Here is an 18,952-nt window from a genome sequence, read left to right on the forward strand (position 1 = left end):
TTATTATATTAAATTCAAAACTTGATAAAAGAAAGACGGGATTAATCTGCACTGGTTTGGGTCACATCTATTACATTAATTCCTATTACTACTACTACTGCTACTACTACTACTACTACTACTACTACTACTACTACTACTACTATGTACTACCAACCATAATACCACCACCACTACTACTACTACTACTATGTACTACCAACCATACTACCATCACCACTACTACTACTACTACTACTACTACTACTACTACTACTATTAGAGGTGGCTCAGGTGCATGGTGCCATTTGAAATAATGTTTTTATCGTTCGTTGGACACTGTGGCCGACCACAGAGGTGAGGTTGGAAAAATGGATAATCCCTGGCCAATACTTGCAGGTATCTTGTGGTGGCCGTAAAAAAAAAGTGGCACGTGTACATGTGCTTATTATTTTTTTTTATTAATTAACTAATTTATTTTTTTGCGGCAACTAATGACCAAATAGCTCGTGGCGTAGTGGATAAAGTGATGAGTGTGGGATCGTGCAGACGTCCGTGCGTAGGTTGGAATCCCACCACGTGCCACCTTGAAATTTAGTAGTTTATCGAGTAGTTTAAAGTTACCTACATACCCAAGTTCTAGGTCAGGGGTTCTCAACCTGGGGTACGCGTATCCCCAAGGGTACGTGAGAGGAATTTTGTGGGTACGTGGCAGGTTTCTCAAAATGCTTCAGTTTTGAATATCAGCAAATTTGTTTGTAGTATACAATGTGGCCTACATGTGCTAGGCTGGATGTGTCCTTCACTAGAACCAGGGCACGTTAACAACATTAACAAGGAAACTCTTAAAGTTATATCACTTCAGAGAAAGCTCTCTTGGAATACAGTTGCCACACAACCTTGCAAACCTATAATATTTGTTCTGATTTATTATTTGAAATGTTATTCACACACACAGTGACTTATCTATCACTGTTACTAGTTAAAGTTGCAAGTACCTGCAGGCAACACTAGTTCACTGCCATAATGATCGAAAATTGTCTGATATAGTTCCTTTTTGGTAAATGCATTGCATGTTAGTCACATATAGTGTCTCCCTGTCCTATCGACACTACCTCAAAGAAACATACTAATATTAATTAAAAATTGTGTCTGCTCCACATATATAACAATTTAAACTTAATAAACTAAGTCAATAAACCATGCATTTATTGTTATCCTTCCTGACGCTGCATTGTGGGTAAGGGGTACGTGATCAATACTGAGACTTCGAGAGGTACATAACATTAAAAAGGTCGAGAACCCTGTTTTAGGTGGAGGTGTTACTGCCTTACACCATAGATGCGCTTGGGTGGTGATATGACCCCTTATATAGGTACCGCTATAAATACAATTGCAGGCGCCACTAATGGGTGGAAGGTGGACGGCGCTTTTCATACTCTTCAAGTAAACCTACAGGCGCTATAGGCTATAACACAATATTCACACGTGACATACCTCCTCCAGTCTTAGATGAAATTAACATACATTTTTTTTTTTTTTTTACTTTCGGTTTTTGGTAATTAGAATTTAGGAACTGTTACCCCGAGTAAATGTCCTTCCTAACCTCGTACTGTGCCCAGGATTTGAACCCGTGCGTTTGAGAACCCTAGGGCCCACAAAGCGCGCGCGGTCCCACTGCACCACGGCAACACCTTGCAATTAACGTACAATGTGCTATCCATATCACACAAACAACAAAACTTATATCAATAAGTATGTTAAATATGGAAATAGAAAAGGAAATAATATACATAAATATAAAAACAAATGTAAAACAAAATCCAACACTTTAAAGTTTCCTGTCCTACCTATATCATTAAAGACAACTTATATTAACATCAAGAGACCAAATTCCTTACTCTGATGAAGCAATTATATTGAGAGTAAAGTTTAGCAAGCATAGTACAGCAGTCATGCCTCAAATATTTCAAAAAAAAAAAAGGCTTATTAGTTCTCATAATAATAAGACGCTTGGAAAATCTGAATATAGATATAAAATCACACTTAGTTAAAAGTATGCATACTACCTGGATTAACCTATATACTAAATACACCTTCAACTTCACAAATACCAACACTACAACTCTTTCAAAATAAAACTATAAGATTCGTACATAAAGAAAGCTTCCAAACACAAAACACAGAAACACAGAAAAATTAAACGCGATATCTAACACAGATCAAATAAACAATATTTTACACATGATAGGAAATCATATAAAATAATAGACTAGAAAAAAAAACTCATTGTAACGCCCATAACGACGACGTCACAGCTCTGCAGAAGTCCGAACACGAACTGTATATATGTAAAGGAGGGAAGAAGGGTTTCTCCATTTTCTTGGCCCTCGGGGGAAGAAACATCTAGCCTTGTAACTCTCATATGTGCAATACAGAAAGAAGAATAGGTCACGTAGCACGGCTTGCTTAAGAAGGCAATAAGAAAACTCTAGGAGAGTTGACAGGTGGTTACTATTGAACATTTTTCTTTTTAATATCTCTGGTGAACTTTTTTCTGGTTGGTTCTTTGTATAAAGACTATTTTAACAAAGAATAATTTAGTTCACTGGCTTAGTATATTTTCAGTGAATTTATTTTAATACCTTTGTTAGTTGTAACTGATTCCTTATTTCTCTGAAACCAGATGGCAGTTTTGGATTCTTTAAGGTATGAAATAAGAAATGTGAGTCATGCTAACAATTGATAGGACACAAATTAAATCAAAATCCCTTTTATTTTTTTTTCATTTTATGTTGACAAAAACATGTAAAGCGTACAAAAAAAAAAAAAAATCTTAAAAAACAAATTATCAACAAATTCTTAATCGTGCTTAATACGAATTAAAGAAAACATGTTTACAAAACTAATAAAATGTCACCAAATTGGTTGGTAAATAAAATATAAATTGATGAAAAAAATATCAGTATTCGACATTTAAGGTTTAAAAGTATTCTGCATTATAATCTGTGGTATTTTGTTGTTCAAATTTTCTCTCTTTGTGTGGTTAGTATACTCCTTGCGACGTTTGTCTTTCTTTTTGAGGGCTAACTCTTTGCTTAGGAGATGATATCTGGTTTGGAGAGTTGGGGAATCACCACTTGTTCCAGGCGTAAAGTGAGTTGGGGAAATTATCTATCTATCTATCTATCTATCTATCTATCTATCTATCTATCTATCTATCTATATATATATATATATATATATATATATATATATATATATATATATATATATATATATATATATATATATATATATATATATATATATATATATATATATATATATATATATATATATATATATATATATATATATATATATATATATATATATATATATATATATATATATTTTTTTTTTATATATAATTTATTTATTTATTTTTTACCTTTTTTTTTTTTTATTTATGCCATGTTGGCTTTTCACGGGAATTTATGGACTAAAGGGGATACTTTTTGTGGTACGTCCTATCACAAAGCCCATCCGCTAGAAAACCGCTGGCCCAAGCGAGGAAGCCCAACCTACACTCAGACCGTGAACATGGTTCCACTGTACCATGGCGGCCTAACACCTCACTTTTAGCGTCTTCTGAACATTTATCCTCCACAACTTTAACTTTTTATTCTAAATATATTGTCAATTGCAATAATCTCGTTGAAGAGGGGCGCATCAGGTTAGTGTCTTAGTGTGGTTATCACCACACTAAGAGACGACAATGGGTGAGACACTGTGTTACCCTACATTAAAGTTGCTAGAAATCTCCAGGAACATAACATGATCACTACAAAACAAAATGGCCACTCAGTTTTTATGGTTATTTTAATAAATATGACGGTACATATGATTTGATGTTTCTCAGATATTGCTAACATTTTAACAGTTTAAAATAAGTGTATAGAAAAGTTCTATAAGCGAATAACTTAACACAAGTATTGCTACCATCATTTAACTGGTTTTCACCAATTTCTCAGTTTGTTACCTACTCTCAAAGTCAATCTTATTTTCTTATACAGAAAGTAGGAGATGCGTACTTTGGGGTCGGAGGGGTCTACAGGCGGACGGGTTCGAATCCTGTCCACGGTCCGAGTGTAGGTTGGGATTCCTCACTCAGGGCAAAGTTTTTCTAACGGGTGGGTTTTGAGACAGGAGGTACACCAAAGAGTATCACTTTAGCCCATAAATTCCGGTGAAAAGCCCACATTGCATAAAAAAAATAATTGTAGTAATGGTGATAGAAATAACGAAAATAAAGAAAATAAAATACATAATCTATAGAAAATAGATTAACAAATAAAGAATCAAGATAACAATAAAAAAAGAAGGAAGACTGTCCATCAAATATTACAGTAAAGTGCACGTTTTATCTTAACTGACCATATCATTTTCTTTTCCATACTCTATAAAACATGAAACAGCTGACTCTGTTCCTCTGAAGAACTTATAGCAGAAAAATAAGGAAATAAATTCAATTCCCTACACCTTTTTTTCCTTCCACCTCCTTCTTCTTGATTATTGTTATCATTACTGCTTATCATTTTATAGTTTTATTATTATTATTATTATTATTATTATTATTATTATTATCATTATTATTATTATTACTATTATTATCACTATGATCATTATTGTTATTGTTGTTACTATTGTTATATTAGTTATAACTAAAGATCATGGAAATAATACTAATATTAATAGTGATAATAATAATGATGCAAAAGTAATGATAATGATGAAAAAGTTGATGATATATGATGATATCATCAATAAGATAAAAGACATTGATAGGCAAAAGAAAAAAAAAAGAAGAAAAGGAAAACAAGAAGAAAAAGAAAAAGATGATAATAAATAACCCTCCACTCTCACCTCTGTTGCTTCATCTCTGATCACTGCTTTGGTCGGGTCCTTTGTTGTATCTTCTTCAGCTTGACAGGACGCCATGGAGATGGGAAGAAACAGCTACTCTGACATAACCTAATAGCAAAGAGAGACATGAATTACACAACAGTCATTCATGAACACAGCTGGCGGATGAACCAGCTATCACAGCCCACGGCATTCCAATGTGTCCTACCTTCATTAGAACCATATCTTACAACTTTTTTTTTATTATCTTGTGTTATGTGTGTATATATATATATATATATATATATATATATATATATATATATATATATATATATATATATATATATATATATATAGAGAGAGAGAGAGAGAGAGAGAGAGAGAGAGAGAGAGAGAGAGAGAGAGAGAGAGAGAGAGAGAGAGAGAGAGAGAGAGAGAGAGAAAAACGAGACAGGAAAATATAAAATAAAGCTTATATATATATATATATATATATATATATATATATATATATATATATATATATATATATATATATATTAGGATTTTTTTCAAAAGATAAGCTTTTTTATATATTTTCCTGTCTCGTTTTCTATTAACAATTTAAAGAATTTTAATTCTAAAAGAAATGCATTTAAGTTGTACTTTAAAATGATATCAAACAATAGTCGACCAGAGTTTTTACCTATTTTTTTTTATATAGTCATAAACATTTTTTTTTTATCATATCGTCCTTGTTTTGCTACTTATATTTTGATTGGCAAGAAATTTTGACATATGATTGCCTATACAATAGTGACCTCCTGTGATAATGCATCAGATTTCTGCTTCTCTAGAAAATATTAAGCACTCACAAGTTCCTATATTGCAACTGCTCTGTACAATCTCCGAGTCGTGATTAGTGTGTTGAGGTTAGATAGGTACGCTATGAAATACTCGTGTGGTTAAACTTCATACCTCTGTCTCAACATAATATTTTAGTAGTATTGAGTTGTATTATAATAATAGTTTGATTTTAGTGAGTTGTATTATAATAATAGTTTTGTTGTGATGGTAAAGGTAGTCATAAACAAGTGTTTATGAACATAACACAATGTGAAGATATTGTGGGTTATGTATTGTATTAATGCATATTACGTGTATGTGGCAACACTGTATATTTCTCTGCGCATTCAGCTAGCGCGTGAGCCTGTGCTCCCGAGTCGCTACTGGCCGCCATTTCCTACCCTTTGTAGCTCTAAGGACAAGTAAAGAATCTACGTGTACTGCGTGTATGTCTGCCCCTTACTTAGGCATACACGCCCTCCATTACACATCCCGCAACCAACATGGCGCAGTGACGACACGTCTTGTCCCTGGAGACATCAGTTACGAGGGGAAAGAACTCATCCCAGTAGCCGGCGGCGCCATCACGTCCTCCGCCACCAGCTGTGAGATTGCTGACGTGTGCTACGACTGTGCGCTGCGGACCCGTGGTGTTACGTGACAGTGCAGTGCAGTGCAGCGTGTGGCAGTGTATTACAGTGCAGTGTGCGGCGGTATAGTGCAGTGCAGTGCCCGGGAGTGTTTGCATCGAGGTGCCGCTTTGTTTCAGGGGTTGGTTACGTCTCTTTGCCCAGAAACGAGCGCAGCGCGACGCACCTCTGCTCTCTGTCGAGTCCCGCAAGACACTGACTGCACTGCCATTACGAGAGCGGCGTGCCGTGAGCCCGCGCATACCTCCTTGCTGCACCTCTCGCTGCCTGCCTGCCCAGCTGTCTTCCCGCCACACCACGCACACTGACACATTTGCTCTCACATCTACGAGTGATTCCTCGGCATGGCGCGGTCAAAACGACGTCCCAAGCCTCCCAGACGAGTTGAGGAGGAAGATGAGGGGACGCCGGGACAACCAGACAGCCTGTCACAGACGTTGGCTGGTGCTACCGCAGGTGCGGGTGAAGCGGCGGCCCCGGACACCGCCGCCCCACCTCCGCCCGCCACCCCACCCACCACCACCACTCCACCCAGGTCGCCACACCATGCACCTTCTCACACACCTGTCTACCCTGATTTCTCAGTATTCTTCCAATGGTTTGCTGACAGGGAGGCGGCCGCTCGACGTGAGATGGAGGAACAACGCCGGGAAGACAGAGCTGAGTTTCGTGCTCTGTTAACCAGCCTCACTTCTTCCCAGGGCGCGCCCGGTGCGGCTCCGACGAACCCCCAGACGCTTGGGAGTCCTGGCGGTGCACAGAGCGGCTCCGGTACCCACCCACCTGTGCAGAAAGCAGCTGTCACACCTCCGCCGCCACTGTCACACGACGTGACGTACCAAGTGTTTCGTGAGTGGAGGAGACGTTGGGAGGACTACGCGACGATGATCGACCTGCCCAGCCTGACGCTGCCTAAACAGAGGATCCAGCTACGTATGTGCCTCACTCTGGAGACGCAGAGGGTGTTAGAGCACACATTACAGGTGTCGCCTACCTCTCTCAAGCCAGTTGATGAAGTGCTTGACATTCTCCAGGCTCATATACGTGACTCCAACAACGAGGCATTGCGTCGGCGAGCCTTCACTAGCTGTCGGCAGGCGAGAGGCGAGCCCTTCTCCGAGTTTCTCGTCCGACTGAAGAGCCTGGCGGAGGAATTCGACATCTGTAAGGCTCACCACCTGGACTGTGAAGAGGCCTGGATGAAGCACGGTATCCTGACAGGCGTCCACGACGAGGAATTGGTGACCAAGATTGTGTCCCTCGACGCCGCCTCTACTCTTGCTGACGTCATCAATGTATGCAGGGCCCACGAGGCGACGCGGTCAGCCGCCTCTGCCATACGTGCCTCACCTACAGTGTCTGCTGTCTCAACGTATAAACAGACGAAGAAAGCAGCACACAAACCTGGAGTCCCCCCTCGCCAACCTTCACCCACTCATCGGGCGCCTACCTCCTGCAGCAGCTGCGGCAGGCGAGACCACGGCCCGAAGGGCTGCCCAGCAACAGGTGTTACGTGCAGAGGTTGTGGGAAGACTGGCCACTACGCTTTGATGCCCAAGTGCCCAGCCAGGCAGTCTACGTGCACTGCTTGTAACCGTCTGGGGCACCTGGAGAAAGTCTGCAAGCAAACCAAGGCAAGGAGTAAGTCGCAGCGACCCGAGAAGCCGAAAGGGAAAGAGGAAGACACCCCACCTTCCACGTGGTGCGGTTACAGTCTCTCACAACGGACCCAGGGTCTCATGAGGGCCCACCTGAGGCCTCATGTCAGTCTCCTATCAGTACTCGTGATGACCCGACACCTCCTCCTACTGTACGAGTGGAAGTGTTGCATGACGGTCACTCTGGTGGTCTGGACTTCATTCCCGACACTGGTGCCGACACGACGGTCATCGGCCCACAGCACTTGAGAATGTTGGGCATCGACAGACAGGCTCTTGGTCCTCCTCCATCCCTTGCCTACTACAACGCTGATGGGACGAAGATGTCTGCTGCCCTCGGTTCGCTCCAGGCCACACTAGTCTACGGCGAGCTGTCTTGTACGGGCTGGATAGATGTGCAGGGTTCGTGGAACACCCCACTTCTGTCCCGTGAACACTGTCGTGCTTTGGGGATCGTGCCTCACGACTTCCCTGCTCAGATTTTCTCAGCACGAGGCAGTGTCGCCAGTGTAAGGGAGGCGACAAACGCTCCAGCTCCACGTTCCAGCGTGCCTGCGTTACCTCTTCTCAGCACCACTTCCCCAGACGCAGCGAAGGAGTACTTCTTGAGGGAGTACCAGGATGTCCTCTTGACAAAGGATTCCACACAGGATGCTCCACTCAAGCCGATGTCTGGACCGCCGATGAGGATCCACTTACGAGACGACGCCCAGCCGTTTGCTGTCCACACGCCGAGGCTTATTCCTTTGGCCTACAGGGACGCAGTGAAAGCTGAGCTGGACTCTATGGTGGCACGAGGCGTTATTGCTCCTGTTGGTGACGTCCCATCTTATTGGTGCCATCCGATGGTTGTTGTGCCGAAACCTGGTGGAGGTGTCAGGATCACTACGGACCTGAGTAAGTTGAACGCACAAGTATCTCGGCCTGCACACCCATCACCCACGCCTTTTGCAGCCATCCGAGCGTCGATGCCAGGGCACGCTACTTCACCACGATTGACGCGTTGTGTGGATATTGGCAGATACCCTTGCATGAGGACGACCAGGCCCTGACTACGTTCATCACTCCATATGGGCGCTTCAAGTACCTCCGAGGTCCCATGGGTTTCGCAGCCACAGGCGACGCCTTCTGCCTCCGAGGAGACATCGCGCTACAGGGAGTGCCACAGTGTGTCAAAGTCGTGGATGACATTCTCGTGTACGACGAGGATTACTTCACACATCTACGCCACGTTAACGACATCTTGGCCAGATGCCGAGCCCATGGCATCACTTTAAATGCCAAGAAGTTTGTGCTGGCGGCTCCATCAGTGTCCTTCTGCGGCTACAGGCTCTCCCATGACGGCATCGCAGCAGACCCTGACAAGGTTCGGGCCATCACTGAGTTTGCTACGCCTGCTACGTTGACCGACCTTAGGTCCTTCATGGGCCTTGTCAACCAGCTCGCCAGCTTCTCGCCCGACCTCGCTGCCACTGCTGCGCCTCTACGCCCACTTTTGAGCCCCAAGAAGTCGTTTGTGTGGACGCCCGACCATGAGCAAGCCTTCCAACGTGTGAAGATGGCCTTGGCCAGCCCACCAGTCCTAGCTGCCTTTGACCCTGCTCTCCCTACGACTCTGCAGACCGATGCTTCCCGCCTGTATGGGCTGGGTTATGCCTACTGCAGGACCACGGTGGTGGACAGCAGCGTCTCGTCCAGTGCGGCTCACGTTTCTTGACGGATACAGAGACCCGATATGCGACGATCGAGTTGGAGATGTTAGCTGTCGTATGGGCCATGGGGAAGACCAAGTTCTACCTCACAGGATTGCAACACTTTAACCTCGTCACCGATCATCGCCCTCTAGTTCCCATCCTAAACAGCTACTCCCTTGACGCTATAGAGAATCCACGTCTACAACGCCTCAAGGAGAAGATCGCCCGTACATCTTCACAGCTGTATGGCGCCCGGGCAAGGAGTTGTGTATCCCGGACGCTCTATCTCGCTCTCCTGTTGGCTACCCAACGCAGGCTGACGAAGTCCTTGGCACTGATACCGGCTTCCAAGTTAGGAGTATCGCTACACTACGTGCGATGGAGTCTCTTGCTCCGTTGGTGCCTCCTGATGTTGCAGAAGCACCTCCTGGCAGTGACCTTGCCCTTGAGGAGCTTCGTAAGGTGGCAACCGAGGACCCCGAGTACGTCCAGCTCCTTCATTTTGTGAAGAACGGATTCCCTATGGACAGGTACGCCCTCCCCAACGTGCTCCGCCCGTACTGGAAGTTACGGGAGGACCTCTACTGTGATGAGGATCTCGTCCTGTACGGTGCACGAGTGTTGGTGCCTACAGCCCTACGTCGCCGTGTCTTGGCCCGCCTGCACGACAGCCATCGTGGTGTCGAAGCCACCAAGCGCCGTGCTAGGCAGGCTGTGTTCTGGCCAGGCGTGGATGCAGACATTGCCAACACTGTTCGAGCATGTGAGCCGTGCCAGATTCTGCAGCCCAGTCAACAGCAAGAACCAAGACTCTGTGATGACAACCCAACTCGACCATTCGAGTCCATTTCTGCTGATTACTTCTCAGTTGCAGGAAGGCTTTCTTAGTCATTGCAGATCGTCTGTCCGGCTGGCCTGTCGTCGTGTCCTGTGGCGCTGATACGACGTCTGCTGCCACCATTCGCCATTTCCGCCGCCTCTTCAGGGACCTGGGTGTTCCTGTACGCCTGCGCACGGACGGTGGCCCACAGTTCGCCAGCCGGGAGTTTTCTACGTTCCTCGAGCGCTGGGGAGTCCGTCACGACACATCGACGCCCCATTACCCACAGTCTAACGGCCATGCCGAGTCTGCAGTGAAGGCCGTGAAGCACTTCATCCAGAAGGTGGCACCGTCTGGCAATATAGACTGTGAGGCGTTCGACAGGGGTCTCCTGGAGCTTCGGAACACCCCCAACCAGACGGGTCGCTCTCCAGCTCAAGTCCTGTATGGTCGCCCTTTACGCTCTTGCGTCCCCGCACATGCCAGCGCCTTCCAGAAACAGTGGCAGGCCAGGGACGAGAGTTGCGACCGTCGAGCTGCTGCCCGTCTCCGTGATGCCACAAGTCGCTACGACGCTCACGCTCGGCCTCTTCCACCCCTGCAGCGAGGTGACGTGGTTCGGATCCAGGACCCGACTACGCAGCGGTGGGACAAGGTTGGCACCATCATGGGCGTTGGCAGGTCACGGGATTACCTGCTCAAGATGCCCAGTGGTCGAGTGTGGTGGAGGAACAGGCGCTTCCTCCGCCCTGCTCCACCCCTAAACGCTTCTTCTACGATGGAGGACGCCACTGCTCCCTTGGCGGCACCTGATACGGTGGTGCCCCGCCACGACTCCAGGAGAAGGCGTCCGCAGCTGCAGTCGCTCGAGTCCCTGTGGACTTCTGAGCGCAGAATGGGGGGGGAGATGTGGGTTATGTATTGTATTAATGCATATTACGTGTATGTGGCAACACTGTATATTTCTCTGCGCATTCAGCTAGCGCGTGAGCCTGTGCTCCCGAGTCGCTACTGGCCGCCATTTCCTACCCTTTGTAGCTCTAAGGACAAGTAAAGAATGTCTGCCCCTTACTTAGGCATACACGCCCTCCATTATACATCCCGCAACCAACAGATATAGAACGCATTGTGTGTTGCAGGAGTGTGTTGTTGGCACGTGGTGTGAGGCGAGGCGAGGCGAGGGAGAGGCAAGACGTGACACATCTACCATATTTCAAGGTCACAGATGTCACGGAAAACTGTGTTTGTTTCTCGTTGTCTTGACCGCTCTATTTCTTCTAATTGAAGTTTCGGATTCTAATTTTCGTCAATTCATGCCTGTAAGGACGTTAATTCTGGATAGTACAGAGCTGATGCATGTCACTTTCTACTCGACGTCTAAGGAAGTACTGAGGCATGAGGTCACTGAGGTGTCACTGGTCCTATCCCTCTGCTCTATCATGTTGTTAAGATGCCAAAGGTTGAAATCTATCAGGACAAAAATATTCTTTTTTTTTTTTGCGTACATGGAAGCATAGAGTGATACATAATATATATATATATATATATATATATATATATATATATATATATATATATATATATATATGTGTGTGTGTGTGTATATATATATATATATATATATATATATATATATATATATATATATATATATATATATATATATATATATATATATATATATATATATATATATATATATATATATATATATATATATATATATATATATATATATATATATATATATATATATATATATATATATATATATATATATATATATATATATATATATATATATATATATATATATATATATATATATATATATATATATATATATATATATATATATATATATATATATATATATATATATATATATATATATATATATATATATATATATATATATATATATATATATATATATATATATATATATATATATATATATATATATATATATATATATATATATATATATATATATATATATATATATATATATATATATATATATATATATATATATATATATATATATATATATATATATATATATATATATATATATATATATATATATATATATATATATATATATATATATATATATATATATATATATATATATATATATATATATATATATATATATATATATATATATATATATATATATATATATATATATATATATATATATATATATATATATATATATATATATATATATATATATATATATATATATATATATATATATATATATATATATATATATATATATATATATATATATATATATATATATATATATATATATATATATATATATATATATATATATATATATATATATATATATATATATATATATATATATATATATATATATATATATATATATATATATATATATATATATATATATATATATATATATATATATATATATATATATATATATATATATATATATATATATATATATATATATATATATATATATATATATATATATATATATATATATATATATATATATATATATATATATATATATATATATATATATATATATATATATATATATATATATATATATATATATATATATATATATATATATATATATATATATATATATATATATATATATATATATATATATATATATATATATATATAGGGTACTCAACTGGCGGACCTTCTGAGTGTTGCAGTTGGACCTCAGACCCCAGGAAGAGAAAATTCTAGTTAAATAGCATGAAGGTCCTGGTGAAAGTATCTTGCAAGTTTTTTTTTTGGTCGACTATGACTATATATATTTAGAATAGTTTTCCTATGATATTACATTTTCTGTTATTGCTTTTGCATTAACAGAAAATGAGAAAAATCAGCTGGCTTCTGTTGTTTACATACATGGCTGGCGAGGCAAGGGTAAACTTTGACGTGAGATGTTCTGGACAAGTCTGAATTTATCTTAGGCTTCCTATCAATAGTTGCATTTGTTCAGGAATAATTCAGGAGTACGTTGGTAGCAGGGGCGTATATTCAGGGTGTGCTAGCCTGCTTAAAATATGGGGTTGGGTGTGCTGCTCAACCAGCCAGCGCTCATTGCTGGTTGAGCAGCACAACCAGCCATGGCTGGAAGTTATAAAATACTTTTGGCTCTCATTATGTGGCACATGTACGTCGATTTTGCGTCGAGAGTTCACAGGCTGCAGGAGGAGCGCGTTTTGCTATGGAGCCCGTAGACAGGTGAAAAAAAAAATCAGATGGGACAAATTGAATAATTGGTAACAGATTCAATTCTTCTTACTGACGCACATGATGACCAGTAAACATTAATTACTTCACCCCTTGGGGTGTAGTATTGTGTGTGTGTGTGTGTGTGTGTGTGTGTGTGTGTGTGTGTGTGTGTGTGTGTGTGTGTGTGTGTGTGTGTGTCTGTCTGTCTGCCTGTGTGTCCGAACTACTGTGAACGGATCAAAACGAACCTTGGTAGACACATTGGGTATGACACGGCAAACACTCAGAATACATTTGACCTCGCCAAGGTCAAAGGTTGTTGTGATGAACCAACTGGTAAATTTGTAACACGTTTTTTTTTCATTTACAGGAGACATGGCGTGTTCGAAGAGAAGAAAGGTTGATGATGAAAATCGTTCCTTCAAGGAAGAATGGATACAACAGTATGCTTTCACTCTTCCTACAACCAGCTCTAAGCCAATTTGCCTTATATGTAGCGAAACCGTTGCCTTAGTGAAGAGCAGTAATCTTAAACGCCATTATGAAACTAAACACAGTGGATTTGAAAAGATGTATCAGCAAGGAACTGAAGAGAGAAAAAATAAAATAAATAAGCTAAAATCGCTGTATGAAAGATCAACCATTGTTCTTGCCAGTACCATGACAGCCCAGGAGAGAGCAGTAGAGTGTTCATTGAGGATAGCTTGGATCTTGGGAAAACACAAGAAACCCTTCGCTGACGCTGAAGTTGTGAAAGAATGTATGCTGGAAACTGTTGATACATTGTTTGATGGTAGACAGAAGAATGAAATTAAAGATAAAATAAAGCAGATTCCATTATCTGATTCCACATCAATGAGGAGAACAGAACTATTGGCTAATGATCTTATGTTGCAACTTGATTTAGGACTGAAAGAAGCACCGTGTATCTCACTGGCTATTGATGAATCAACAGACAGTACTGACCATGCTCAACTCATGGTTTTTGTTAGATATTATGATGCAAGGAAGAAAGAATTTTGCCAGGACTTGTTGGGTGTGACTGATCTCAAAGGAAGAACACGAGGAGAGGATATCTATGGAGCTTTGAAAGGCATGTTAGAATCAAGAAATATTGATGTTAAATCCATATTTTCACTGACTACAGATGGAGCCCCAGCTATGGTTGGGCGAGAGAAGGGACTAGTTGCAAGATTAAAAGAAGATAATGCTGACATGATAACTTACCACTGCATAATCCACCAATCAGTACTGTGTGCTAGTCTTGGAGATGAATATAGAGAAGTCATGGAGACTATCATGAAGCTAGTAAACTTCCTTCGATCTACATCGGCACTCCAACATCGTCTACTCAGAACCTTTCTTACCGAGGTCAATGCAAGCCATGATGATTTACTAGTGCACAACAATGTGAGATGGCTAAGTAAGGGAAGAGTTTTGGAGCGATTTTGGGCAATTAGGAAGGAGTTACAGACTTTCCTCGAAAGTCAAAACAGTGTGAAGGCAAATGCATTTTCTGATTTTTTGAAAGATGACAAGAAAATGGAAACTGTTGGATTTTTGACAGACATGATGTCACATCTGAATGATCTTAATGTCAAACTTCAAGGGGAAAAACACACCATCTTCAATTTGATCTCAGTAATTCGTGCTTTCCAGAAAAAATTGGATCTTTTCAAAACTGATATTCAAAGCCAACTTTTGCATTTTCCCAGACTTTTGGAGCAACGTAATGATGAAACAGGTACTAACCATGTTCAATTTATTGAGAACCTAATCAATAATTTCAAGGTGCGCTTTGATGACTTTGTTCTTGGAAATCAGTTGCTGCTGTTCATTCAAAACCCTTTTCTAGTGACAGATATAACAGAATTTTCAGACGAAGCAAAACTCGCCTGCAAATGGGTAGATGCTGCAAAAATCCAACTGGAAATCATTGACTTTCAAGAGAATGTAGAGCTGAAACAAATACTCTGTGATTGTTCACCAGAAACATTTTGGTCAAAGGAAGGATCCTGCTAATTTCCTACTCTTCATAGACTAGCAGTGCAAATTCTCACAATGTTTGGCTCCACTTACTCCTGTGAGTCTGCTTTCTCTACCATGAACTTTGTGAAGAACAAGTTTCGCTCATGCATGACCAGTGAACACCTCCACCACTGTATTCGACTGGCTGTCACCAAATTAGTACCGAGATTCAGCGAGTTGATAAGGAACAAGAAGTGTAATTTTTCTCACTAAGCTTAATTGAGAAAACGACTTTTAAAATGACAAAAAATCAACACAACAGCTTTGAAATCCTTGCTGTAGTGTTGATTTTTTTTCATTTCTAAGTTCTTAATTTCATTTTCAAAAAGTCTTGAGAGGTTTCTAAAAGTTTTGAGATTTTTTTTGAGAGGTCATAGTTCTTGCCAATAACATGACAGCCCAGGAGAGAGCAGTGGAGTGTTCACTGAGGATAACTTTTATCTATATCACGATGCAAGCAAGAAAGAATCTTGCCAGGACTTGTTGGGTGTGACTGATAAGGAAGAACACGGGGAGAGGAATTTGTAAATTTTTATTTTTTTTTCTAAGAGGGAAAGTTATGAGTGAGTGAGTGATTTGAAGGAAGGCACCACAACAGTCAATGTCTTTTTTTCAGGGAAGTTATGAATGAGTGAGTGAGTGAGTGAGTGATTTGAAGGAAGGCGCCACAACAGCCAATGTCTTTTTTTTCGAGGAAAATTATGAATGAGTGAGTGAGTGAGTGATTTGAAGGAAGGCGCCGCAACTGCCAATGTCTTTTTTTCCAGGAAAGTTATGAATGAGTGAGTGATTTGAAGGAAGGCGCCACAACAGCCAGGGTCTTTTTTTCAGGGAAAATTATGAGATTGTTTTCTTTTTTATATTTCATGTAATAAAAATTTTCGGACCTATGCGTACATTGGAGCTTGTCTAACTGGACCTTTGCTTATAATAGTTGAGTAGCCCTGATATAATATATATATATATATATATATATATATATATATATATATATATATATATATATATATATATATATATATATATATATATATATATATATATATATATATATATATATATATATATATATATATATATATATATATATATATATATATATATATATATATATATATATATATATATATATATATATATATATATATATATATATATATATATATATATATATATATATATATATATATATATATATATATATATATATATATATATATATATATATATATATATATATATATATATATATATATATATATATATATATATATATATATATATATATATATATATATATATATATATATATATATATATATATATATATATATATATATATATATATATATATATATATATATATATATATATATATATATATATATATATATATATATATATATATATATATATATATATATAGAGAAACAATACAACGAGTGAGGTAACGAACATCATGTTTATTCCAAACGTTTCGACTTTTTCTTAAGTCATCATCAGTGGTTCTATAATTGGAGAAAAAAAAAAACCATAAGTTTATAAAACACATTAAATGTTAAAAAGTTAAACATAAAAAAAAAAAAAAAAAAAAAAAAAAGGGCTAAAAATGTAAGTATGGAAAATTTATTTTTATAGAATGTTAAGTGGTGTAGCAGACAACATATTATTTAAAGCAGAATGTGTTAAGGATGTCCCCTTTATTTTTAACAATGAGTTGTACAAACAAACAGACGGAGTGGCTATGAGTTCTCCTTTAGGTCCCATTTTTGCTAACATATTTTTATGTCATCATGAAAAGATTTGGCTCAAGAATTGTCCTTCCAGTTTCAAACCCTTATTGTATCACAGATATGTTGATGACACCTTCATTGTGTTTCACAGTGAAGATCAGGCACAGTTGTTTTTTGACTACCTTAATGTTCAACATACTAATATAAAATTCACTATGGACAAAGAAAATGAAGGTACAATCTCTTTTTTAGATTTATTCATAAAAAGACAAGATAACTCATTATTGTTCTCCATCTATCGCAAGCCAACCTTCTCAGGCTTAGGCACTAGTTTCTTCAGTTACTGTAATATAAAGTATAAACTTAATGCGGTCCGAACTTTGCTTCACAGAGCCTATGAACTGTCATCAACATACACCCTATTTCATGATGAAGTTGTATTTCTAAAGAATTATTTCAAAGACAATGGATACCATACCTACCTTTTTGACAAAATTGTAAACAAATTTCTCAATAGTATATACCAACCCAAGTCTAATGTACCTAATGTCAACAAAGAAAAAGTATTTCTTAAATTACCTTATCTAGGATCTGTCTCACGAAACATTGAAGAAACACTAGTCAAACCTCTTACGAAATACTATCCACAAATAAACTTCCAACTAGTCCATAATAACACCTTCAAGATAAACAGTTATTTTAAATTTAAAGACGTTGTTCCGACAACCCTTCGCTCGTCGATCATTTACTGCTTCACTTGCCCAAGCTGCCAGGCTGGGTACCTTGGAAGCTCCACTCGAGCTTTCAGGGTTCGTGTCGCCGAGCATATGGGCCAGTCAAGCAGAACGAGTCGTCCACTACACAACCCTCCCCACTCCTCCATAAGGGAACACTCCCTTAAATGTAAGGTACAAATAACATTTGATCATTTTAAAATTATTGATTCATGTAGCAGAAGTGACTTAAGAATATTAGAATCTATGTATATTAAAACCAATAAGCCTGCTTTAAATAATATGTTGTCTGCTACACCACTTAACATTCTATAAAAAATTTTTCCATACTTTACATTTTTAGCCCTTTTTTTTTTTTTTTTTTTTATGTTTAACTTTTTAACATTTAATGTGTTTTATAAACTTATGGTTTTTTTTTTCTCCAATTATAGAACCACTGATGATGACTTAAGAAAAAGTCGAAACGTTTGGAATAAACATGATGTTCGTTACCTCACTCGTTGTATTGTTTCTCCTGAATCTACGGTTCCCTAAGACCACACCTACATCTGAATATATATATATACATATATATATATATATATATATATATATATATATATATATATATATATATATATATATATATATATATATATATATATATATATATATATATATATATATATATATATATATAT

At 38.6% G+C, this 18,952-nt stretch overlaps 3 protein-coding genes across 6 annotated transcripts in view; 2 read left to right on the plus strand and 1 right to left on the minus strand.

The window, feature by feature from the left end:
* The window catches only part of LOC123507119 (probable E3 ubiquitin-protein ligase XBOS36), a 49,855-nt gene that overhangs the window by 15,970 nt on the left and 14,933 nt on the right, over positions 1-18,952 (minus strand). For 2 of the 4 annotated variants that reach the window (XM_045259703.1, XM_045259722.1), the window contains exon 2: positions 4,888-4,995. In XM_045259703.1, the coding sequence (XP_045115638.1) occupies positions 4,888-4,962 (75 nt within the window). In that variant the 5' untranslated portion in view covers positions 4,963-4,995. Of the gene's footprint in view, positions 1-4,055; positions 4,534-4,887; positions 4,996-7,338; positions 7,427-18,952 lie in introns of those variants that run through there. The other 2 variants (XM_045259713.1, XM_045259733.1) reach the window with 2 other exon arrangements.
* Positions 6,689-9,719, plus strand: LOC123501158. The gene is made up of 3 exons (XM_045249779.1): positions 6,689-7,985; positions 8,078-8,916; positions 9,024-9,719. Exons 1-3 carry the CDS (start codon positions 6,689-6,691, stop codon positions 9,717-9,719), a joined length of 2,832 nt encoding a protein of 943 aa, XP_045105714.1.
* On the plus strand, positions 9,779-11,570 carry LOC123501164. Its single transcript, XM_045249795.1, has 3 exons — positions 9,779-9,792; positions 9,885-10,538; positions 10,571-11,570. The coding sequence occupies exons 1-3, from the start codon at positions 9,779-9,781 to the stop codon at positions 11,568-11,570; spliced, it is 1,668 nt and encodes a 555-aa protein (XP_045105730.1).

The sequence above is a fragment of the Portunus trituberculatus genome, chromosome 2, assembly GCF_017591435.1.
Source record: "Portunus trituberculatus isolate SZX2019 chromosome 2, ASM1759143v1, whole genome shotgun sequence".
NCBI classification, from domain to species: domain Eukaryota; kingdom Metazoa; phylum Arthropoda; class Malacostraca; order Decapoda; family Portunidae; genus Portunus; species Portunus trituberculatus.

Excerpts from the sequence above, each read along its gene's own strand:
- LOC123501164 (XM_045249795.1), top strand. Across the intron at positions 10,539-10,570 it reads AACCCAACTCGACCATTCGA|GAAGGCTTTCTTAGTCATTG; the intron begins GTCCATTTCTGC and ends TCTCAGTTGCAG.
- LOC123501158 (XM_045249779.1), top strand. The coding sequence starts at position 6,689 with ATGGCGCGGTCAAAACGACGTCCCAAGCCTCCCAGACGAGTTGAGGAG. Across the intron at positions 7,986-8,077 it reads CAAGCAAACCAAGGCAAGGA|GGTCTCATGAGGGCCCACCT; the intron begins GTAAGTCGCAGC and ends CAACGGACCCAG. Across the intron at positions 8,917-9,023 it reads TGAGTAAGTTGAACGCACAA|ATACCCTTGCATGAGGACGA; the intron begins GTATCTCGGCCT and ends GGATATTGGCAG.